The 25,535-nt window shown below is 46.7% G+C and overlaps 1 protein-coding gene across 2 annotated transcripts; it reads right to left on the reverse strand.

Moving 5' to 3' along the window:
• Positions 1–2,110: 2,110 nt before the first annotated feature.
• On the reverse strand, positions 2,111–23,729 carry DET1 (DET1 partner of COP1 E3 ubiquitin ligase). Of its 2 annotated transcripts, none has more exons than XM_039217298.1 (5): positions 23,633–23,729; positions 17,226–18,318; positions 14,003–14,190; positions 5,541–5,732; positions 2,111–2,601 (listed from the first exon to the last, which is right to left on the reverse strand). In XM_039217298.1, the coding sequence occupies exons 2-5, from the start codon at positions 18,306–18,308 to the stop codon at positions 2,412–2,414; spliced, it is 1,653 nt and encodes a 550-aa protein (XP_039073229.1). In that variant the 5' UTR covers positions 18,309–18,318; positions 23,633–23,729; the 3' UTR covers positions 2,111–2,411. The 2 variants fall into 2 exon arrangements, with proteins under 2 accessions (XP_039073229.1, XP_039073221.1); XM_039217290.1 differs by having other exon boundaries at positions 2,111–2,465; positions 23,633–23,708.
• Between the last annotated feature and the right edge of the window lie 1,806 nt (positions 23,730–25,535).

Here is a 25,535-nt window from a genome sequence, read left to right on the forward strand (position 1 = left end):
TCCATCAAGATGAAGATAAAGAATCATCACAGGAGTAAAGAAGTTGAGAAATCTAGAAAAGACAGGATTCATTGAGTACATGGAGGAATTGGCTTTTTAGGGAAGGAAGCAGGGCTATGTGACTCCTGAGGAAAAGCAGGAAAGGAACACGGACACAAGTCATGTAACTGACTTGGTAAAAGAAAGGTAAGGCCAATTCCCACCTGATTGTTTCTATTTCCATCTGGAAATAGGTGGCAAGGTATCAATGAGAGATGGAAGGTGGGCTTTGGAAGATGAATGAAGGTATCAAAATGGCAATTTCAGTGACTGGGAGAGTAAACAGAGAAGGGAAGTATATGAGGATTGCTTGGGGACTTAGACCTGATGAAAGATCGAAGATATGACCAGGGGAACGGAGGAGCAAGGTGAAAGGAAATACATATTAGGCTTCAGAAAGGCTAGGAAATTGCCCAGGGTCACTGAGCTAATGGGCACAAGGGCGGGGATTCACACTGAGGCCCCAGTGACTCCACACTCACAAGTCCCTCGGGTACAATGGAGCAACCCGTCATAAAAGAAAAGCTGTGGGTGAAGTGCTTCTACCACGAAAAATCAGTGGAGTCCCCACAAACATGTGACTGCTCTGGCGCCCGGATTTTTTTATGACCCACGAAGAATCTAGGAGAGTGCCTCGGTATTTCACGTTCCAGACGCCCAGGGAGGTCGTTCAAACCCTCCTCTTCTCTGGATCACCGCCACGGGCTCGTCGGCCTGTCTCCCGCCTCTAGTGCCTCCAAAACACCTTCCGGACTGCTAAAGACGGTCTTTGTGAAATTCGGATCACGTCTTCCGCTGCACAAAACCCTAATGCCACGCACGAGACTTCTCTTCACAATTCAGTCACACTGTCCGGGCCTCCCCACAGCTTGTGCCGCGGCCGTACTGATGACCACTCCACAGCCCCGACAGCCCCCTTCGTGCTGCTGAGCCTTTGTGCGTGCCGATCTCTCCCGAAACGTCCTCTGGCCTGGCCCACACATCAGGGTCCCGTCTGCCCAGTTGCAGTGCCCCTTCCCCAGTACGGCTCTCCTCCACCTCTCCTCCCCCCTCCTCCACTGTTCCCAGACAACCGCTGCCGGGGCTTCTGCCATTCTGCATGACAGTTCTCTTTACTGGCCTACGTGTCTCCTCCTCCACACCTCAGCACAGCATCTACCTGACCCATAGCTGGAGCTCAAATCCTGCGCTGCGTGCTGAAGGAGAATGAATTTAGCCTTTCAATGCTGAGAGTGATGAGATTAGCTGAACTGTGTTTGGTGGGGCCGGTATCTCCTACCACATTTGTTACGTTCCCAAGGGAGGCCGATCTGGATGGCAGAGGGATACAGAATCCGTCTGTCTGCACCCATGACTCCTTCCACAAGCTGCTCTGACGTCCATCATTCCAAGGCTGCTCTCAAAGTCGGATGCTACTAAACAAGCTAACTTCCTAAACGGGGGATACGCATGCAGATGAAACACAAGCAGCCTCCCAAGCCCCCTGGAGGACGCTGGCTGAGACTGGACAGGAGGCTGGCTGGGGGCCAGCAGGTGTTTGGAGGAGCTGTGACGGCTGGGCCACGCAGGAACAGCCAGCCTGATCTCTTCAGGGACACCTGGAGCCTGCCAGCTCTCACTACCCGACTGCAGTACATGCCACACGGGGTCTGGCTCTCCCACCTGCGTGACACAGACGGTACAGATGGGAGCGTGCTTCCACATGCGAACGTGCAGTTACGCCCAGCCCCGCCAGCTGTGACGACTGCCAGGAGAAAACCCCAGGGAAGGACACAATCCATGCAGCCACACGCCGCTCGGCTCTCCCAAGGGCGGCTGCTGGAGTCACGGCCTCCAGTCCCTTCCACGGTCCTTCCTAGAACCACGAACGTGAAAAGTATTTGGTGAGATCGGGACAGAAGGCAGTCATCAAATAGGTTATATTTAAGTAAGAAAATACCAAGGCTTTATTTATTTTTTTTATAAAGACAGCCCTGTGGTTGCCTATGTGGAAAGGATGGACACGGTTCCCGTGAGTAAACAAGGTATACCTGCTTCAGACCACACACAACATAATGCCAAAGAATGGACATGACAGGAGGGAAGATTTAATGCTCATCTTCATAGCAATAAAACACAAAATAAAACAAAAACTAACTGGACTTAATTAATGCTGGGCGTTCCCACAGGGAAAAGACCAGAGGACTTTAAATCAATCAGTAGTTGGATGCAATGCAAATTCCTTTTGGCTGCGCCACCTTCGCCCCTCTCTCCGTCTCTCCCCATCGGAGGCGTAACCACCAGGAACCAACAAAGCTGACAGTCAGGGAGCCCACGGAGACACGAGGGGCCGACGTCTCGGAAGAGCAGGCAGCTGGGCTTCGGTGAGGCACCTACGTGCAGCAGTGTCGCATGTGGAAGTTGACAACGTACTCGGCATTAGTCCTCTGCACAGAAATAGCAAAAGGCTCAAAAGGGTGAAAGGTGAAGGCAACAAGGCGTCGCACTGTGTGGTTGACGGGGCGGCCCAGTAAGCCCGCCTGGATCTCAAACTTGAGCAGGCCAGAGTCCCGGGCATAGAACCTGGACAGAACAAGGAGAGAAAGAGACGATGGTACAGAGTATTCACCACCAGCCGGACATCTGCGCAGCACGGAACACACCGACTCATTACTCCGTCTTACAGCATCTCCTCTGACATCAGCCCCAGGTCACCGGAACTGTGAAGCCACCTTAGTCCCAGCTGCTCATTTTATGCACAGGGTCCCTGTGAATTTTACTGTGCTGTGCTGAGTCACTGGGTCATTTCTCTTTCCCAAGATAACCCTTAGTTACAGCCTTAACTACAGCCTCCCCTTTTCCCAGAAACACTGCCCCAACACCGTTTAGGCCAGAGCCGGAAATGAAATGCGAGCTACGTGTACGCCTTTAAATTTCCAGGTAGCCACATTACAAAAGGTAAAAAGAGAAAGGTGAAATTAATTTTAATAAAATACTTTGTTTAACCGAATACTGGTCTCCAAAATACTATCATTTCAACCTATAATCTGTGTAAAAAATATTAATGAGATATTTCACATTGTTTTTTGTATTAAGCCTTTGAAATCTGATGTGTGACACGTAAGCATATGTCAACTTGATCTAGTCACATTTTAAATGCTTAACAAGCATATGTGCCTAGTGGCTATGAAACAGGACAGTGTAGATCTAGGCCCATATTTGAGTTAATTTTTAAGAATAAATTCTTTTGAAAGGTTCTTCTTTTTCACACACAAAAACAAAATACTAAGTAGTCTGACATTTTTCATCTAATAATTCCATTCATCCACATACTTAAATACATGTTCCCAGGTGCAAAATAAGTATCCTCCGGTATTAGGAACTAGGGATGTTCAGGGGGGTGGGGGCTGAATTAGCGTAAATTCCAGAAAATGAGAGCTCTGAATTAGAGAGCTCTATAATTTCCCTTTTGGAAAACAAACATACGTACACATAAAGATACTCATAGCCTCTGACTCAATAATCCCATTTCCAAGAATTTACAACCCCAGAATTTAATCTAAATGAAGTAAACTGTGATGTGAATAAAGACGGCCTCTAGCACAGCTCTAAGGTAAAAATGCAGACCGAGAATAAAGACCCAGCGACAGGGGACAAGTTAAATCAACTGAAGTGCATCTAACCAAGGGAACACTACGCCGCCATCAGGACCATTATTCTGAGGACTATGTAACAACACGGAAAAACGTGTGTAAGATACAAGCCCATGCAAAGTATCACGCTAAGCAGGATGACAACCGTGCCCATGCAGACGTGCAGAGTGACAAAGACGAGGCTGCAACATACAATACACGTGTTCAGGTCACAGCGTTTCCTCTTCCAGTGCCTCTGATATCCTTATACTTCTCATTTTAAATTAAAAGTAAATGAAAAAACCCCATAGTCAGGGCCGATAGCCATTTCCAAATTCGTTACTTAGGTTAATCTTTTCAAATCAGAGAGGCAGGTCAGAAAGGAGGGGAGCGTATCTCATGGCACTTGACAACATCCAATGAGGCCCATGATATGCTTTTACGTGTGAAAACCACATTCACGGAACCCACCTAGTCCCCAACACACAAAGGGCTTGTAAGTAAAGCGAGTTGTCTGGGGTTCTAAATCTAATCACCAGTTCACAGGAAATAGGGGAGAATGAGGAAAAGAGTAGATACTCCTCCAGGGATGCAGTGAGCAAACACCAGAATGTGGGGAATACTACAAGAAAAGCAATGTGGTTTCTTCAACAATTTCACTGCAAGGAAAAGAGGGGGAGGCAGAACATCTAGAATAAAATGGATTTGAGGAAGTAGCGACCAAATACAATGTATGAACACTGTTTAGATCCCAATGGGAACACGTGCAACCATAAAAGAATATTTATAAAACAATAGGGAAATGTGAAAACTAGGTATGTGGCGGTCTTAATAAATTTTTGATAATTTTCTTAAGACAGAATAATGGTATTGAGGTTGTATTTTTTTTTAACTTTCTCTTTTAGAAATTACTAAAATGTATATGAGCAAAATGCTATGAAATCTGGGATCTGCATCATAATCAAGGGTGGCAGCTGGGAGTGGGGGTGGAAAGAGGAAACAACACTGACCATGGGATGGGAACTGTTAAGACTGGGCGGTGGGCACATGCAAGTTCATTATACTCTTCTGCTTTCACATGTTTAAAACTTTCCATAATTAAAAAAAAGGTTAACTGTTTTTTGAAACTTGACTGAAATATCCCAAAGGAAACACCATGAATGGTGATTAATTGTACAGAATGTTACCCAAGCCTCTTTAATACACAATGAAGCTGGATTGTGAAATACTAGCTACCACTGTTTCTATGTCTCTATGTGAAAAAGACCTTCCACTCTCCAGCCCAGGGTTCCAGAACATACCTCCCCCGAAATAACCTCACGGGTGGCAGTGGTGCCCAGTCCTCTCCCTGGTACCTAATGCATCACACAGAACAACACAAGCTCCCACAGAGAGAAGGAGGGTCTGCGAAGCAGACATCTGTGATGGAGGGACTGTCTGTAAGAGGCTAGTCTCAAGTTTCTAGCAATAATACAGTATCAACATTCCAGAATTTGTCCAAGTGAAGAAGCAGGAGTTTCTCCAACACCTGCTCGTTCGTCAAACTATCTCTGCTAGCTTTTCTACTAGGTAATATGGGGGATAAGATGATTTGAGTGAAATAAAATTAGGAAGTCTCAACTATAAGTACTACCATGAAATGGCATGTGGTTTTATGCCCTGGATACCTTTAAAAGGGAACAACTTATCTGAACTGGATGTTTTGAGGAGAAACAAAGGGCAGAACTACTGAGACACCTACATGATCTAAAGCACTCACATTGCAGAAACAGCCTGTCCCTCCAATTCAACCCATGAGGACAAGCGGACACAGTCACAGGGAAATGACCTCTGAGAAGAAGAGTAAGAAAGCAGGCCATCCGGAGCCCGGAGGCTGTGGCGACGGCATACCTGATAGGGTGATCTCCACAAGTCTTGGGGCGCTCCATGACGGACACCCACTTGTCATCGTAGCTGAAGAGAGACAAATCAAGGTAGGGGCTACCGCTGTAAGACTGGGCACTGATGGGGAGCTGACCCAGCAGCCGGCGTACCGCCTCCGTGTGCCCTCCGTACTTAGCGTTTACAATAGTGTCTTTAAACCTAAAATAAAGCACCAGTGAGGAAGGTGTTAGTGGACACAACAAGCAGCCTTGGATTTTAAACTGATAAAACATGTCTAAAAACAACTCAGTCTGTAAACAGAAATCTAGATAATGCGGCAAGTCAGAACTCACACATCACAAGTCGGCTTGGCTACAGCTCTTCTCAGAAACAGAAAAAAATTCGACACAGGAACATTAAATTACGTTAGAAAAGTTAACAAAGCCTTTCTTTCCAAACAAGTTTAAAAAGAGTGTGACTATGCCATGACACCACTTCCACTCTACTTCCCCCAAATAATAGCCTTAGTTTGCACTGGGAGTTCTAGAGAGCAAAGAACCCTATAGAACGAGCGACCTCTCTGTGACTCTCCTTGGGATCAGTTATAAGCCAAAGTCCATCAAAACTTTGGACAAACTACTTGTTCTTTGTTTAAAGTTTAGGAGCTGGCTACCTGCGTCCCCGCAGAAACACCGGCGTCTGAAGAACTGTAACACGGACACACAGTCACACATCTCACTTATTTTTAGTAATAATAACCATGGAGCAATTTCTCACACTTGGAATGAATACTAAATTTAATACCCTTTGAGCAAGTATTTCTATTCTTCTGGAAATTTACCCTAAGGAAGCAATTCCATATTTAGAAAAATCTCTGTGCCCCTTTATTAAAGCATTGCTGATGATGACGATAAATTGACAGAGGATTAAGAACCTAATGGAAAACTGTAATTTTCAAATTACATGGTAACAGTAGAAATAGTTATCATAATGTAAGTCAGGGTATACTCTGTCTACACAGTATGATTTTTAAAAAACGAGGGGGGGGGGAGGGAGGGAGAGGGAGAGGGAGAGGGAGAGAGAGAGAGAGAGAAGTTAGGCCTAAAAATCAGACTGGTGGTGGCGCACCCGGGTGGCTTAGTTCATTAAGTATCTGACTTCAGGTCATGATCTCACAGTTCGTGGGTTCAAGCCCCCTGTCAGGCTCTGTGCCGACAGCTCAGAGCGTGGAGCCTGTTTCGGATTCTGTATCTCCCTCTCTCTCTCTGCCCCTCTCCCACTCACCTCTGTCTCTCTCTCTCAAAAATAAACATTAAAAAAAAAATTAGACTGGTGGAAATACGTCAAAATAATTGTGCCTGTGTAAGCACATTTTGTTTTTATTCTTTTTCACTTTCCTACAGTTTCTTAGGAAGAAGGTCAACTATCAGTATGTATTTTTTTTAAATCTCTCTATCAAAGCATATCATATGGTTTAAAACTCAAAGGGAAAATAATTTAGTCCAGGGAGAAAATGTAACATCTCATCCCTGAAATTAACGGAACGAAAACCAATGAAGCAAATTTAAACACTTAAACGTTCCTGACTTTGAGGAGACCCAAAAGATTGATGAGACGGGTTCTGATTTTTGTCGTCCCCATTAACCTGTGATGCTAGATGGACATTAACACTTCATTATGAGCCTAGCTATCAATACTGCTTTTCTGCTACTCCTCTTGACAGTAATTTTCACAGCCTCAGTGTAAATCATGAAATTAAATCTTGGGCCAAAGAGAACTTATTTCTTTCCCTTTTAAAGGGGCTGGAATCAAAGACCCTGGGTTCTTTGATTTTCAGCTCCTTTTCAGCCAAGATGCAACACTACCTCTCATAACCTACACCCCGGCCTTGCCCGGCTCACTCACTGCCAATGACGGGGCCTGGCCCTCGGTACTGCCTCTCATAACCCACACGGTGGCCTTGCCTGGCTCTGGCTCCCAGTGACAGGGCCTGGCCCTCGGTGACAGCAGTGCTTCTCCAGCGCCGGCACCACCTCCACTTGCCATGCACCCCACAGACGGAAAGACGAAGCCGTTATTCCTGTGCCAACTTCCAGTGTCTAAATCCTGGCTCACTGTCACTCTGCCCGCTTATGCCTCTCTCAGTTCGTGGCGATTTCTCAATTAGCAGAGACCATCCTTCCAGCACGTGTCCCCCTGGCTCCTGAACTTCCTCTCTGCCTCAGCCCTCATCCCGAGGTACTACATCCTCAATCTCACCATGGCCATGGCTGTGACATCTCTGTGACATCAGTGTGGGGCACCACTCTCTCCAGCCTCCTCTGCTATCTTTCTAGCACAGCCCCTCTACTCCCTGGATCCACAGTCCACTGATTCTACCAACTTTGTCATCCCACACCTTTATCACGTCCGGGGTCCTCTCTCCTCCCTCAGGCCACATTCAACTCCACACTTAATCCACTGCACGCATCCTCCACAGCCCTGCCTTCCCTTGCTTAGTGGCACTTACTGGCAAACCTACAGCCCTCATTACGCTCTCCGCTGCCTGCTCCGTGCCTGCATCTGCTCGGTTTTCTCCACGGCTGAGGGGGCATACGATGCTCAGATAAATGTAGAACCATGAACTTCGTGGGGCCCTCCGGCTGCAGGCACTCGGACGACACTACCCCGGGCCAGCTGGCCCTCCCACTCCCTCTGATGCCTGTTTCACACACCCACCAGGCCCACCCTCACCTGATGGCATCGTCTGCTTTGTTCCTGGCAAACAGAAGGAACGAGAAGAGGGCTCTGAGGCTCCCATCCGCGACCTGCACCACACTACTGTCTGTGCCTCCATGTGACAGCAATCTTCCCGCTTGGAGAGGCACCAGGTCCCATCCCCTCTCATACATGACATCAATTCTTCCCCACTTTTTCCTCTCATTTACAAAGTAATAAAAGCACCACCACTCACCCCTCTGGCGCAAGCACCATCTTCCGGCTCTCCCTTACAACAAAACTCCTCAAAAACTTTTCTGGTACTGTCTCCAATTCTTCTCCCATTCTTCCTTAAGCCCTCCCCAAAGAGGCTTCACCCCACCATCCCACGGAAACCACTCTCATGCAGCTCACCGGTGGCCTCCACGCTGCTAACTCCGATAGCTGATTTATGTCTCAGGAGATATACACCCGTCCTGGCAGGAGCATCTGACACTCCTTCCTGAGAAACCATCAGACTTCTCCACTAACAGAACCTCTGATCTTCTCCCCTGAACCTCATCCACAGCCTCACCATCGCAGTAGGAGGGCAACTCTCCTTTACAAGACAAAAACATTACAATCATCTGACTTTGCTCCTTCCACAGCCCAAACCCCATGCTCCACTAATCTTTAGGGTTCTGTTTTCAAAATACGTTGATCATACAATCACAGCTGACCCATGAACATCGCAGGGTTAGGAGTGCCAACCTCTTGCACAGTCAGAACTCCACATATAACTTCTAACCCCTCAAAAACTTAATAGCCTACTGTTGACCGGAAGCCTTACCAGTAGATAACATAAACAGGCGACTAACACACATTTTGTATGTTATATGTATTGTTACAATAAAGTTAGCTAGAGAAAAGAAAATGTTATTAAGAAAATAAATCATAAGGAAAATAGGTTCACGGTTCTGTATTACTGTAAGAAGCCTGTGTTAAGTGGACCCATGCAGTTCAAACCCACGTTCTTCAGGGTCAACTGTTCCCACCCTGATCCAAGCCAATGTCATTCAAGCAACAAATAATTGCCGACCGCCTAGTATGTGCCAGGCACTCTTCTAGATGCGTAAATACATACATATGTATTCCCTGTGACAAGAAACATACTTAGCGGATCGTTGCAACGGTCTCCTAACTCGGGTCCCTGCTTCTACCCCACCCTCCTACAGTCTATTCCTGACACAGCAGCCAGAGTGACCCTGTTAAAGTAACAAGTGAGACTGTGTCGCTCCTCTGCTCAAATGCTGCACAATCTCATCTGCAGTTAGGACCAAAGCCTCAGAGAGCCGCAGGTGTCTGGCCCCACCTCTGACCACGTCTCCGACTACTGTGCTCCTTCTGACCCCAGCCCAGCCACTCTGGCCTCCCCGGTGCTCCTCAAATGCATGAGACCCACCTGAGGACCTTCAGATCTAATACGGCCTTTGTTTGGGATAATGTGCTCCCCAATACCCACGTGGCCTGCTCCCTCACCTCCTTCAAAAGCTGTGCTCAGAGAACGCCCTCGTGAGGCCCATGATAACAAGCCGACCAGAACAGAGCTGGCAATCTCTTCTTGATACACTCAAACCCACCAGACCTCCTAACGATTACAATCTTTCCCTGGACACCTGCCTCTTGGAAACCTCCACCCTTCTGTCCCCACCTGGCCCACCTGGTGGTCTGCCGCTCTGGAACTTCCCTTTTACCATCATCTTCAGAATGCTCTTTGCTTCTCTCTAGTTTCAGGCTATTTCCTGTACCATACTTTTGTGGTTTATGTGGAAAACACATCTTCCAAAGGTTTCCTTAGAAAAGATATATGAGAGGTAATTTTTCAAGAACTTACATGTCTGAAAATGTCTTTGTTCCACTCTACTGGATATAAAATCCTAGACTGGGGCACCTGGGTGGCTCAGTCGGTTGGGTGTCCAACTTCAGCTCAGGTCATGATCTCATGGTTTGTAGGTTCAAGCCCTGCATCGGGCTCTGTGCTGACATCTTGGAGCCTGGAGCCTGCTTTGGATTCTGTGTCTCCCTCCCTCTCTCTCTCTCTCTCTGGCCCTCCCCTACTCATGCTCTGTCTCTCAAAAATAAATAAATGTCAAATAAATAAAATAAAATAAAATTCTAGACTGGATATCATTTTTTTCACAGAATTTTGAAGGCATCATTTTAATGGCTTAGAGCTTTCAGTGTTATTACTGGTAAGTGCGATACCATTCTGATTTATTTTTTAACATGTGAAACGTATGTTCTTTCTCAAAGTTTTTACAATTTTCTCCTTAGCCTCAATGTTCCAAATTTTCATGATGGTATGCCTCCATACGGGTCTTTATTTTATCGGGTACTTGATGGAGCTGGTGATACACTAATAAAGATTTAAGAATTATTTATCTCCGGGGGAAAAGCCATGATTTGAAGCGCTTGCCAATTTCTGTGCTGTTGATCCTACTGCTGTGGTCAATTTCAAGGTAGCAATGAGACACCACGGAACGTGGCGCTGTCAAAAGGTGAGCCATAGCACAGAACTCTACAGTATTTTCACCACACAGATGAAATAGACACAAATACACCCAAGAGCATAAGTAAAATAATTAGGAAGTAATTAATTTTTAATAACCACGTAGCAATTGGTTGCAAAAATTTGTGCATGTTTAGCGCCTGGCTCTCCTGAGCCCTCCTGAGACAGCCCAGCCCCTCACTGAAGTGACGGACGCTCTTCAGCACAGGGAAACGGTCTCACACCATTTCTTCCCTTCCTTTTCTCTACCGCACCCTCTGCAAATCACCAGAAACTGGGAGCGCCTCCACAAATTCTCTAATTTCTTTTCATCGTTTCTCTCCCATTTTCCTACTTTTACCTGTTTATTCTACTCTCTCGACTATATGTACAAAGTTTAATTTCTGTTCTAGGAATGTTTCCTTTTCTATAGCTTCAATTATTTCAGTGATTGCAATGTTGTTCCTTTATTCTTTATATTGTATGTTTTCTTTTGGCCTAAATATTTTCCTTAAGTAACTCATGATCCTCAGTGTCCCCCTCCTTTTTTTCTTGAACATTTGCTCCAACCTATAATGGATCCACTTTCACTTATTTTTTACCAAAAGATTACTGGAGACTGTAAAATTGGGCATTTAGAGCCATGTGTTCACAAGAAATAAAAAATAATTCCAATGTATATACACATTGTACTTTCGATGCAGCAAAGCATGATAAGATGGCTAATAAAATGTTAGGATATATTAGGATTATATATTGGGATATATTGTATTAGAATATAATTCATGTAAAACGTTATATTAGGATACAAATACAAATCGGAAGACAAGAAAAAACAATGAAATTTCAAACAGTATGGGAATAATTTGCTCTCTACTTTTTATATCAAATACTGATACCAAATTACTATGGCATCTAGATTCCCCTAGCTATGTTCAAAAGTGTTACATTATACACCATAAACTTATGCAATGTTATATGCCAACTATATCTCAATAAAACTGGGGGGGGGACTTATCATTTTTTAAAATAAATATTTAATATACACTGAAAATTACATCTTATGTAATTATTCAAATTTAAGAGCAAAAAAATTTTAGGATTAACTTAAAATTAATGTGTAGGGACATCTACAGTTGTTCAAAATCTCTTGGTGGCATGATGCAAAATTTTGAGGATACCGAAGCTAGAATACCACCTTTCTCTTCAAACTTTATTTCTCCTGGGACTTCTTAACAATTTCACTTAATTCCAGATGCATTCTGAAATAATTAAAAAACAAAACACAGCTTCCTCTAACTACTGGGTGGCTTTGGTCCCTCAGCCAATACCTACTAATCTTCTCCCGCACAAAAGACACTGGCCCAGGCACTTTGGGTAGGGCAGTGAACGGAAGAGACAACAACCCTGCCCCCGTGGGCACTGACCCTCTCTGGTGACTTCTTTTGATGTTTCCACTCAGCCAGCTGTACTTGTAATTAGTTGACAACATCTGCCTAATTTAAAAGTTAATTTTAAAAGAAGGAAATCCATTCCAAAAAGAAAAAAGCACAATCTGATCCACATTCTGCCTCCAAAAATCCTTCCATACTGAACAGAAATGCTTAGAAGGCAGATAATTTGTGTGAACCAGGGAAAAAGGAGAAGGCGAGTTAGCGGCCTGAAAACCAACGCCCACTTCTCATCTCGTACTATCCTTTTACGTAAAGATGACGCCACGGCAGTAATGCACCTCCTTTGCTCCTTTTTCCTAGTGCCAATAATGCTTATTCGGAGTCCTCTGTTCACACCGTTCGGATCTATCCTGAAACCTAGGGCAGACCCTTCCCCTAACTGGCTAAGGCTGCGGGGAGCCACATGAAGTGGCATCTAATGAGGCACTGACGGACTACAGTAGGATTCAGCCTGGGCCACTGGCCCAGAGCAACCATTCGCTTCACAACAATGGTCTCAGATAACTGTACCAGAAGCTCTGGTTCATAGGAAGCCTTGCTGATGGGGGCTCGATACCTGAAGGTCTCTTCTCTGGGTTGGTCAGTTTCCCTCGGGAAAAATCTCTAATCTCCTGCATAAGGAGTAGAGGCCTGGTTGTTGTATCTTACCTTTCGGTTTGTTGGCTTCCATTCAATTCTTGTTTTTAGCATCACAAACCCCATCCCTATGCTCAGACTGCTACACTTCCTGAACTTGAAACCAGGGCCTACACAGTTCAAGTTTCTCAGGAGACTGAACCTCCAGTCTCTTCTGTGGAGGTGGAGGAGAAACAGTCATTTGTCCGAGTAGGCTTAGAGAAGGGTTAGGCTAAAGGACCCAAGTGCTCCTTTCTTTTTTTAATTTTTTAAGTTTACTTATTTATTTTGAGGGAGAGAGAACACACGCAAGCAGGCAAGGGGGCAGAGAACGAAGGAGAAAAGATTCTGAAGCAGGCTCCACACTGTCAGCACAGACCCCGACGTGGGGCTCAATCTCACAAACCATGAGATCGTGACCTGAGCCTAAATCAAGAGTAGAAGGCTTACCTGACTGAGCCACCCAGGTGCCCTCTGATTGCTCCTTTCAAGACCAATCTTCCCAGTTTAAGCCCACATCACAGGTATCTTCCGAGGTACCTAGGGCCCCAACTCCCTGACCCTTTCTAAAGAGGGCTCTGCAGTCTTGTTTCTGTTCTCTGAAGTGTGTGAAGTCAGTTACCAGGCATCAGTTAGCTTCTCAGCTCCCAACACTGATTCATATCTCATGTTGCCAATCATCTCCTGCCTCCAGGGTCTCTCCTCTCCCATTCTCTTTATTTTTTTAAAGTTACACTTTTTACTTCTTTTTGTTATTATTTTAATGGGATTTGGGGATGAAGCAGAGATAAATGCATGTGTTCTACACATCACATCACGTTTAACCAGAAATTCTAAAATTATTTCCTTAGTCATTTGCTCAAGAAATACTGAAATGCTTGACATTAATACGATATGTACAATAAATGTATTCATGAGAACGCAGCAATAAACAGTAAGGACACAGTCTCTACCTTTCCACAGCTTACATCCAGTCTGGGAGGAACCACAGACAATGTACTAGTAACTCCATTGGTGCTGAGAGATAGAAAGGAAAAGGTCAGAACGACCTTAGGGGTTACAACAGGCAGCCCTAACCAAACCAAGGTGGGCAGAGAGAACACAGGAAGGGCTTTTTGAAGGAAATGACTACCAGCCTAATACCGGTGAATCATCTGAAGAAAAAGTAAGCCTGTTAAGCCTGGCGGAGAGCTTACCGGCGCTGGATCTGCCTTGCAAAATTGTTGCTGGAAGCTGAGCAGGGAAACTGGACTTCGCTGTGCAGGGTAGCGTTTCGGAAGAGGTCACAGAAGTTCTCAAAGAGCTCTAAGAGCTCATCGGATGTGTTCTCAAACACAGCAATCACCTCTGTTGTCACCATATTGTACACCACAAAGAAAGAGGCCTGCAGGAGAACAGAGAGAGCTCTGAGCCAGCTGGGGATAAGACCATGCCTTGGAAACTTAGCACTGGGCTGAAAATTCAAACTACCCAAGGAAAACAAGCGAACACTTCCACTCCTGCACTAGCGTAACAGCCCGGCTGCACGTGGTTCTGGGAAAGGAGGAAGGCTCGTGGACCTGATCAGGCAAGGGCCATCAGTCATGGCCAGTACTGCCGGATTTACCACTGTATCTGCTTCTAGAACTACTGAGCTGGCCCAGTATATGTGTAGAAAGGTTTTCAGTCTTTCATTTCAGACTCTGCAAATTCAATGTTTTTCCTTCCTAGTACTTCTTCCTGACCTGCTCTCCAACCCACTCTGAAATAAAAAGCACTTTTTTAAAATGCCAGATTTAATTTTCCTTCCTGCTGAGAAAGTGATTGGTAGCCTGTAGCTGCCTGTTGGCAAATTATTTTCTCTTGTATATGTACAGTTGAAAGTTTAATTCAGGGGCATTTATTTTCCCTCTTAAGATTTCTAACATGCAGAGAGACACCTTAGGTACACTGTGGCCTAAAAGTGCCCAGGCAAGTTGTCACCAAGCAGGGAACTGGTGCTGAACAAACGAAAAATCAGAGAAGCATTTTCCATTTCTTCCTTCATAAATGTCTTTTCGGCCAAGAGCATTTATAAGACACATTTGAGACCTGTAGCAATTAAGATCGGAGGGGGAACTTGAAAAGCATTCAAATGCCATAGGTGGCAGGGTTACTACTTTCTCTGAATGGTCCCTGGGGGCCGGCCCTCCTCCTTTAAACAACCAGTGCTCTGTGCTCCGCGGAACAAGGAGCTCCAGGAACCCCTGGTTTTGTCACAATGAACGTGACCGCGTGAATCAACCTGCAGGCTTCCAACAGGACGCTCCAAGTTTTCAGAACGTTAGGATTAGCACTCCCCCTCCCAGGACTGACTGTGAGTCCCCATCACCAATGCCTGGAGCCACGTGGCCCATCTGTCTTACTAGTCCTTGTCCTTCCCAGAGCTTCCATGACATGACTTTTGCGGTCACCTGGAAATTAAATATGGCTGTAAATTAAAGAGGCTGGAGGGTAACCTGAGAATAATACCCATAATATTAGCAAGGCTGTGTGTGTACATGTGCCTTTTATTCATTAACCTTATTGGAACCTATCAAATTACACTGGGGAAGGAGGTGGGAGGAAAACGGCAAACTGGGTTTAACGTTACAGCCTCTGTCAGCAAAACACTGAGCTCCAGGGCTGATTCGAGCTACAATCTATTACCGCTCCCAGAAGCAAGTAGGTCATGTTTTTTAGCACAGGGAGGAAGGGTAATCTCAAATGTGGCTCCCACAGATGACTTAGTCCTTCCACAAGAAAAAGGTAATTATAGCTCAAACCTAAATAAAAGACTGACTCATGTCCTTTCTATAAACGTGGACAACATTTGGATCATATCACGCTTCACCAGGATCCATCACAATTATGTGAATATAAAATTACACAAACCTTTACCAGCCTTGCCTCCAGGGCAGACTGGGAAATACAAGACAGAAGGGTACAGGAGTCAAGGGCTTCACTGCCAATCTCCCATGACATATAAGATGAACTAGATGCTCATTCGTGATGGCTCAGCGGGTGACTTCATTAATAGGGAAGAAAAAGATTCCAGAAAAAATAATGTCCAGCCATATTACTCACCGCTCCCCCTCCCTGCCACCTTGAAGAATACACAAGCTATGATTCAGAAGAAAAATACTGGAAAACATTTTAACACAGATGGCTGGTAAGGTCTCAGGAAACAATGCCACGTACAGTCTCTCTATGACAGAAGCAACTGCAAGTCAGTGGGGGATACCAGACTTGGCCCCTTTTGTGATTGAATGTGGTTTACTTTGTGGTAACTTTGTGGTTTACTCTATTCTCAATTCCCAAACTCGTATCTAAGATGTTCTGGAAACAGAATAGGGGGCAAAGGTATAGAAAGGTAGGTGTATTACTTGATCAACACTAAAATGGTGAGGCTCTCAAAGACAAATGCCCCAAATACCCTGAATTTCAACACGGTTTCCAACCCCAGAGTCTTAATGGTTTCAGTGCCCTTACCACCACTTTATTCCAATCTGAGAAACAGCTATCTCCCCTAAAGAGACCTTTTATCCAAACCAAAATACTCTAATACTTGCAGTCCTGAGGATTCCCTTGGAGGATGAGAAACTCTGACTTCCTTTTAATCTTTTCACTGCTCGGGGCGCCTGAGTGGCTCAGTCGGTTAAGCATCTTTCTGCTCAGGTCATGATCTCACAGTTCGTGGGTCCGAGCCCCCCATCTGGCTCTGTACTGACAGCTCAGCGCCTGGAGGCTGCTTCAGATTCTGCATTTCCCTCTCCCTCTGCCCCTGCCCTGCTCACACTGCCTCTCTCTCTCCCAGAAATAAATAAAACATTAAAAAAAAAATTAATCTTTTCACTGCTCTACAATCTATGGTCTAACACATGGGCAAGGTCAGGGTAACGTCATAAAACTTAACTACCAGATGAGCTTACCTATTAGTTACCTTCTGAAGGTTTTATGAAGAAGTATATTGACATTAACCATTTAGGCAGGAAAGGGAGGCTACACCTTTAGGAAGCGGTTTTGGTATGGTGGCTCATTCTCATTCCTAGAACTAAAGCAGTCAGACCACCAATCACAGTCTCACAAAACGAAGGCAGAAGTACCCATAGTCAGTCCAAACTTCGACCCTGTAGCATGTGGGCTTCTATCTCAGGGGTACTGAAAATGCTCTGCAGAAGAATCACAATCAGGGAATAATCAGAGCTGACTATCCACAAGGCAATGATGTGAGATTTAGCTTCCATTTGTCCACATGAATACAAGTGGCCAGAGAAAAATGGAGTTGTTTTGAGTTTGAGGCCTAGGGGAACAAAATTCAAGACTACGTGAAATGCGAATTTCTGGGAGGCTGGCTGTAGGCAGACAGAACCGCTCCGTCTCCCCAGGGGGCGGGAGGAAAGGCAGGAGCGCACTGCATACCTGTGAGGGGTCTGTGACGCGCAGGGTCACCACGTCCTCGCTCGTGTACTTGATGAACAGGTGGTTCTCGTCCAGCAGCTGCATCTTCCACATGCGCAGCTGCCGCAGCTGGTCAAAGTACTGGAAGAAGCGCCTCTTGGCCATGGCACTGCCGTCCTGCTCCGCCCGGCGCCACAGGTACACGAGCAGCCGGTGTTTGAGGGAGTTGATGAATGGGTCTCGGAAAGGACTGGCCATACCCGTCTGACTGTCCCGCTGCACCTCAGGGAAGACGGCTGACACGGTGAGGAGGTCGTCCTCGTAGCAGAAGCGGCCGATGGTCCTCACGTCGATGAAAGTGCCTTCGGGGGTCACCTGGAAGACGTGGATGGTCTGCTGCTGCACCGACAAGATGGCCAGGATGTTCTTGTACAGGTACAGTCCCTGGTTGTGTGACAGGACCACTTTATCACACTTGAAGGTGCGTGTGTCACACAGGCGGCCGGTGTGCAGGTCAATGATGTGGAGGGAATAGTCCTCCAGAGGGGACCGGGGGTTGGGGGTCACGGACTCACTGTTCCGATAGACCTCGTAAAAAGGAGGGTGTGGCTCATCCGGGAGGTAGGCAGCTGAGCCCACGATGACACAGCGGCAGTCGTCGGTGAAGAGGCTGCACTCCCGATTCAGGTGCTCGCCGTTGGCGGCCACGTTGGTAATATGCAGCAGGACGAAAAAGCGTTCAAAGAGCCGGCCACGGATGTTGACCGACCGCTGGTCATTGCCGTTGGACAGGATCTCCCCGTCATAGCCCTGCAGCAAGTCCTCAGCTGCCTGGCAGCCCTGGTACTCATAGATCTCAAGAGATGTCTGGTCTGAAGAGAAAGCAATAAAGTAGCGTCCATCAGGTGAGAATTTACGCAAGAAACAAGGAGGCTTTTCAACATTGACGACCGTGAAGTTGGGGAAGACATTCTGGTGGAATACTCGGACCTGATGCCAGTGGGTGCCTGCCTTGCCTGAGCTGATCCGTCGGCGTTCCAGGCGGTGAATGACATTTTGGTTCTGGATCCTTCGAGGTTTGATGGTGGAAACATGATGATCCATTATCACATCTCTGCACGGAAAAGTAAAGCAGTCAAGAAAACAAAATAAAGTCGACTGAAATACAAATATACACAAGTCAAAGATTTTCCTTCTTACACCCTGGACCCAGGAGCTCCGAAGATGAGGTGATCAGCAATGCTCCTTCCCAGATTATAGTCAGAAAGTGGTCCCCACATTTCTAGGTCTAAGGACAGGTTTGAGGGAAGGACCTGATTCACTAGGAACACCTTCAAAGCATGCTTAGATGTTGAGAATATTCAACAGAATAAACCTGGAACTACATCAGAGCTGTTCAGTGTAAGAGTTAACACTGAGCGCACATTCATTAAAGAAATGGACATACTGCGCTGTTAAGATGTCCATATTACCGAAAGCAATGTATAAACACAACACATCCCTACCAAAATCCCAATGGCGTTTTGCAAAAATAGAAAAATTCATCCTAAAATGCACAAGTGACTTCAAGGCACCCCAAACAGCCAAAACAATTTTGTAAAAGAACAAAGTTGGAAGACTCAGACTTCCTGATTTCACAACATATTGCAAAGCCAAAGTAATTTTTTTTAAGTGTGGTACTGGCATAAAGACAGACAAATACCCCAATGGAATACAATAGAGAATCCAGAAAGAACCCCGTGCAGATGTGAACCCAAAACTCAGAAGTTCAGAGAACCCCGAACGTGATAAACACAAAGAAATCTATGCCCAGACCCATCACAGTCAAACTTAAAATTGGAAACACAAAGTAGAAATCTCGCAAGCAGCCAGGTAAATGATATACCGCCTAGAGGGGAACAATGCAGTCATCTGTGGATTTCCTGGGCAATGGCGGAAGCCGGAAGGAAGCAGAAAGTTTCTGAAGCGCTGAGCCACCTCTGTGTCATCATTCAATCTCAGCTAAAACAGCAACTTCTCAGATTTTCCCTACCTTCCCATCCACACCAACTATCATTTCACCATATTTTACTTTCTTCAGCCCTTATCACTTTTTAAATGATCTTGTTTACCTTTTTAGCATCTGTCAGCACACAGGAGAACCCAGGCACCCTGCCCAGTTCTTGTTGAATCTCACCACCACCTGGGGCAGTACCTGAAGCACAGCAAGCGCTCACAAATAGGTTAAAGGAATGAAGGGGAGCAACATTCAAAATGGACCTTGCAGGGTAAAGAATTCACAAGGCGGAGGAAAAGAGGAGCGTGCAATTGGATGAAATACGCTTGGAGGGAGCCTGGCATGGTACATTTGGGAAGCACAGAGATCCCAAGCGATTAGAGCCCAGGAAGCACAGTGAGTAATAAAAGAGAAACTTAAGAGAAGCAGACCGGAGCCAGCCTAGAAAACACAGTACACGTCACGCCAGGTCACATCAGCTACTGCAGGTTTTAACCAGGGGAGTGACTGGTCCAATCTACATTTTACAAATAAGAACATATACAAAGTGTGGTATCTACTTATATCCTGTCTCCTTCTAAGAGGGATCTCAAGTGCTGTACCTAAGCATAGAGTCTATCTAGTCAAGTGAAAGACAAGCATATCTCCATGACTAAGTAAACGAAGTTTCTCCAACTGTTAGTAGTCACAACTCATTGATGAGGCCTTGAAATAAATTTAGTGGATATACCTGACACGTTAAAAAGTGGAATAAAACAGAAAACACCAAACTGGATCACGTATAGTAAGGGTAAGTACTATTTCATGAAAGTTTTGTTTCAATTATACATAGGAGTTACTCGCACGGGGTAAGGATATAAAATATATTCCCTACTGATCTAAACTAGAGCAAGAGAGTGCACAATGCCCTCAGGCCAAATCCAGTCTGCCTGCCAGTTTTTGTAAATGAAGTTTTATTGGAACACAGCCACACCCATTCATTTACGGGTTAGCTAGGGCTGTAATGCCCTACAAAGGCAGAGATGATTAGCTGAGACCACAGACCACATGGCCCACAAGCCTAAAGTACTTACTATCTGACCCCTCGCAGAAGAAGTCTGCTGACCGCTGACCTTGGGCGCTTGTTCCTAATGGGAGCAGTTGGGTAACCTCCTGCAGTAGACAGGACAGCCCCCTGCATTTGGATCATGATCTCAGTCGTGCTAAGGATGAGAAACCCTGACCTGGAGAAACGTCTGCACACAGACAACAAGAACGACTGCAGCGACAGACGCCTAGATAAATTCTCCCAGGCACGTTCACACGGTAGAATCTTATGAAGCAATGAATTAATGCTTAGCTAATTAACGTTAGCTTTACGTAACAACCTACATGAATCTCAGAACACAATGATGAACGGAGAAAGCAAGCAGCACAATATTTTTGTGTGTTTCTTTGTATAAACTTTGCACAACTTCTAGTTTAAAGGCCATCAATATATACGGTACACACTTATAAAAAGCAAAGGAATTATAAATATAAAATTAGTACAGTAGTTTCCTGAGAGAAGTAAGAAACAGGATAGGGGTTGGCACACGCTGGCAACTCCAAGGTTATATTTTTTCCTAAATCAGCACTCACTGTACCGTCATTCTTTAAAGACTACATGTATTTAAAGTATTATTTGTACTCAGAGTTTGTTTTTGTTTTTTTTTTAATTAGAAAATACCTGTGACAAGGAAACTAAGGTAGGAGAGTAAGACGAAGCCAGATGTACCCAGCAAGGCATACCACGCGGACCCGCGAACTGCCAACCTTCTCATTTGGCCCTGATTTTCTCAGCAGACAGAGCCGCAAGGAAAACCATCAGATACAGAATCCGCACAGCCTGTAAGATACAATCTCAACAGATGCCTGGAAGACCTGTGGCTCTTCCCCGCACTGGAGTTAAAAGCATCTTGCACGTTTTCTCTAAGGCCCTTTGCACAATCAAGAGGGCACATCCTCCACGACTGAACAAGAACCCAGTATCAAGTCCCACACAGCCATTCCTTGTAACGGGGACACTGCTGATGTGGCTATTCAGATTCAGCCTTAAAAACACACTCTTGAGGCTAAAGCATTTTAAAACCCCAAACAACATACAAAACTGCCTCACTTGATCCCTGCGGAGGGCAACCTGCCAACCTAAGACTGGCTGGAGTCAGAGGGAGACCCGACTGGGCTGAGAAAGGCAGATGAGGCCCGGGAACGGGAGGAATAGACACGAGACACCCTCTAACAGACTAACTGCTGAGTCGGATAAAGTGCGACCAGAGTTGTTCAGCTAAGAAACAGCCACTGATCATATTAAGCAAAATAGATGCTTAATTCTAAGAAAATTGGGGTACGCTTTGTATAGGCCCATCTTAAATTCTCTGATTTGTCTTTTTTTTTTTTTTTTAAGTTTCTTTACTTAAAGAGAGAACGAGTGGGGTATGGACAGAGAGACAGGGGGACAGAGGATCCAAGGAAGACCCTGTGCTGACAGCACAGAGCCCGACAGGGGGCTCGAACTCACAAACTGCAAGATCATGACCTGAGCCCAAGCCAGATGCTTGACTGAGTCACCAGGTGCTCCTCTCTGATCTGTTTTTTTAAGAGAAAGACACCAGTAATTGGGGTGATGGGTGTGAAGGGGCGGGGTGAGGGGAGCTGAAGACCTGTTGGTTTCAGCTCCAAAGTGTACAGGAAACCCTCTCTGAATTTCCTTCTGCGTGTGTGCTTGCTCTCTCCCTCTCCGTGCACGCACACGCACACACACACAATTTTATATCACACGACTATGATTTTTAGAGATCTGGGGGAGTTTTTCAAGGCTTTTTCAAGTTCTTCTCTTACTGTTCTGATTATAAACGTTCAAACACTACAGAACAAGTATGTCAGCAAAGTCCCCTCTAGTCAGGGTGACACTTCTCAAAACAGAGTAACTTGCGAGAGTCTCCTAAAAGCTGGCCCTCTCCCAGCTCCCCGCGGCCAGTGAATGGCCCAGCAACCCTCCTGCTAGGGGGAACCAGACACCTGACAGCCGTCCTTGGCCCCTCTTTCCCGGAGCCCCCCGCTCGGTCACCAGACTCTGGAGACGATCTTCCACTTCCTATCACAGCCTGCCGGCATCCTTATCCAGATTTTTATAATTTCATGTCTACGTCACCGCACCAGCTTCCTACCCAAATCCACTCCTTTCAACAGCCAGAGAGACCCTTCCGAAACGCTTTTGTGACGGCATCCTTTCCCCTGCGGACTAAAACAGGCCAGTCTCTCCCCACTGCTCTTAGTGAGAAGAATCAAAGCCCTTGACACGTCAGCCAGGCGCTCAAAGGTCTCAGCTCTGCCTCTCCAGCTTCACCGTCTCCGGTTAACTCTAACCTTCTCTTCAAGAGGGACCCCACCTCCGGCCTCAGAAGCTTGGCACTTGCTGTTAACCAAATTCCAAAAAGCTCTTCTCCCTCTGCCAAGTTAACTCCCAATACAGCCATCAGGCTACTAATAATCACCTCCTCCGAGAAGTCTTCCTTCGCCTCCCCGTTAGCTAAAATACCAACTTACTAGCCACACCTCTCCTTCCTGGCACTTCCCGGGCTTGCAACTTTGCCTCGGCATTCTACTCCTATCTGTGGCACCAGGCGGGGGGCTCCGCACCAGCACGCAAACCTATTCTGCACGCCCATCACACTCCGGGACACCTTTGAAGCCTCATTTCCTGCACGCGGGGCCCGCCTCCCGCCAAGCTCTTGGCCAAACCAGGTATCCACAGGCGCTGTCCCCTCTGCCTAGAACGTCAGGCCCCAGGCCCTTGCCATAACTTCTCAAGTTGCAGCCTAACTGCCATCTCCTCCAGGAAGTCTTCCCTGACCACTCTCTCCAAAACAGGAGTCCCCGTTATTTTTTGTCTGTCTTCTCCACAGTAACGGCCACAATGTGAATCCGCACTCGTATGGTTGTGCATTGAATGATTTACTCCCCGCCCCCTCACTAAACCGTACTCCCCGGCTGGGAAGCAACCAGGTCCACTCCGGGCACCGACGTTTTCTCAGAGCCCCTCGTGTGCGTTCGGCACGTTTTTTACAGAACGAGAGAAGAAAGCCTGGCTGAATCGGGCCACTAGCTCGTCGTGTGGTGCTAGACATGTCCTTTTCGGGGCAGGTGCACACACCCCCCTCAATGCTTCGTGACAGCTTCCAGAATCGGTAAGGGGATACCGAGGGGCGGGCACACGCACCCAAGGAGGCGCCCCCGGAAAGAGAAGCCCGGGGCGGGGCCTCAATGGGAAGAGAACGCTCAGGGAGGGCGGGGGGCCGCGGAGCCTCGGCGGCTTGCGGGAAGGGGGCCGCCCCACGGGCGCGAACCCGGGGAGGCCTCGGGGAGGGCCTGACGGGCTTGGAGGCTGGGCCAAGAAAGGAGAGGTCCTCACCTGTACGTTCCGGGTTCAAAGGGCCGGGGAGAGGAACCCCCCGGCCTGCTCGGCGCGCGCCTCCCCCGGCCCCGCCCCCGCCATGCCTCCGGCTCCGCGCCCGCGGCTGCAAGTCCCCGCTTCCGCTTGCCGCCGGAAGTGCGGCTCAGCGAGAAGTGGGGAGAGCGCGGCGGCGTGAGCCGGCACTAAGAGAAGATGCAGCGCACCCTGGTGCCCGGAGGGGGGATCGAAACCCCCGGAGCCCAGTGGCTGCGAAGGAAAAATTAACTGGGAGCCCTAACCTGGGCACATTGGTGATCTCTTACGGTGAGGTCTCTGCGCCTCCTGGACACGTTTGCAAAAACATGAGTAAAAGTTAATGTTTCAGAGGCACCTGGGTGACTCAGTCGGTTAGACGTCCTACTCTTGACTTCGGCTCAGGTCACCGTCTCGGGGTTCGGAAGTTCGTGCCCTGCAACGGGCTTGGAACCTGCTTGGGATTCTCTCTCCTTCTCCCTCTCTCTGCCCCTCCCCTGCTCTCTCGCTCTCTCTCTCTCTCTCTCTCTCGCTCTCTCTCTCTCTCTCTCTCTCACACACACACACACACATAATAAATAAATAAAACTTTTTTTAAAAATTTTAATTAATATTTCACCTCTTGATTAGATGCACCCATTCATCAGCTGAGAAACTATCTGCTCTGTGTTGTCTCCGCCCACACAGTTAGCACTTGGACCACTGGACTGTGTTCATCTCTCTGAACACTCTCCCCAATGCAGTTGCTGGCATGCAGTCGAAGTACAGAGATGCTTCTTGCACTAACCTAGTCCTAAAACCTTTACTTGGACAGCCTGCCCCTAAATTCCCCTCTCTGTCTCCTTTGGATCTTTCAGTCCTCAGGGCGTGAGTCACCTGATGGCTTCCCTGGCTGCATTCACTGCTTTCCCGCTGTTTTCTGTTAGCCCTCATCACTGTCTGATATTACCCGATGTGTGTGTACAGTGTGTGTGTGTGTGTGTGTGTGTAAATTTCTTTCTTTCTTCTGTTTCCCTTCTCCCTTCTAGAATGTCAATTCCATGACAGCAGGGATTTTGTCCTGTTTTCTGTTCTATCCTCACCTACAGCCAGGTTTAGCGCCTTGTAGGTGCTCAGTAAGGATTCAGCAATGAAGGGCTCTGCCCACATTGCTCACAGCAACCATAGGAGGAAGGAATGTTAATTAACCTTTACAGATAAGCACACAGACTCAGGAAGGGTAGGTGGCTAAGAGGAAACAGACTGGGTTCTCCGTCCAGCCTTGACATTTCCAGGCTGAATGTTCTCAGGTACTGACTACAGAGTCTTCATTTTCTCTTCTGGGAAATGAAGAGTTACCTGCCTAGTAAGGTTATTGAAAAAAGTAGACGTGTTCTGCTTAAAGTGCCCGGCACAGAGCCTGGAATGTGGTAGGTGCTCAGTAAAGTATTATTGTAATTACCCAAGATCAACTCCTTTGCCCACCCATGATGCAACTGAGACCCCAATGGGTACCTGACTCGTACAAGTTCATACAAGCACAAGCGGCAGAACTGAGACTGACCCAGGGCTTCCATCTCCGCTCTACCCTCTTCCAGGGAGATTCTGACTCTGCCTTTTGGGTTCCTACATGATTTTAAGCAACTCACTCACCTTCTCCATGTCTGTATTCTTATATATAAAATTAGGTAGGGGCACCTGGGTGGCTCAGTCAGTTAAGCATCTGACTTCAGCTCAGGTCATGATCTCACGGTTTGTGAGTTCGAGCCCCACTTCAGGCTCTGTGCTGACAGCTCAGAGCCTACTTGGAATTCTCTCCCTCTGTCCCTCCCCAACTTGCTCTCAGTCTCCCTCTCTCTCAAAAATAAAATAAACATTTAATAAAATAAAATTGGGTAATTATCTGAGT

The sequence above is a fragment of the Hyaena hyaena genome, unplaced genomic scaffold (assembly GCF_003009895.1).
Source record: "Hyaena hyaena isolate Hyena2069 unplaced genomic scaffold, ASM300989v1 scaffold_13, whole genome shotgun sequence".
Lineage (NCBI taxonomy): Eukaryota > Metazoa > Chordata > Mammalia > Carnivora > Hyaenidae > Hyaena > Hyaena hyaena.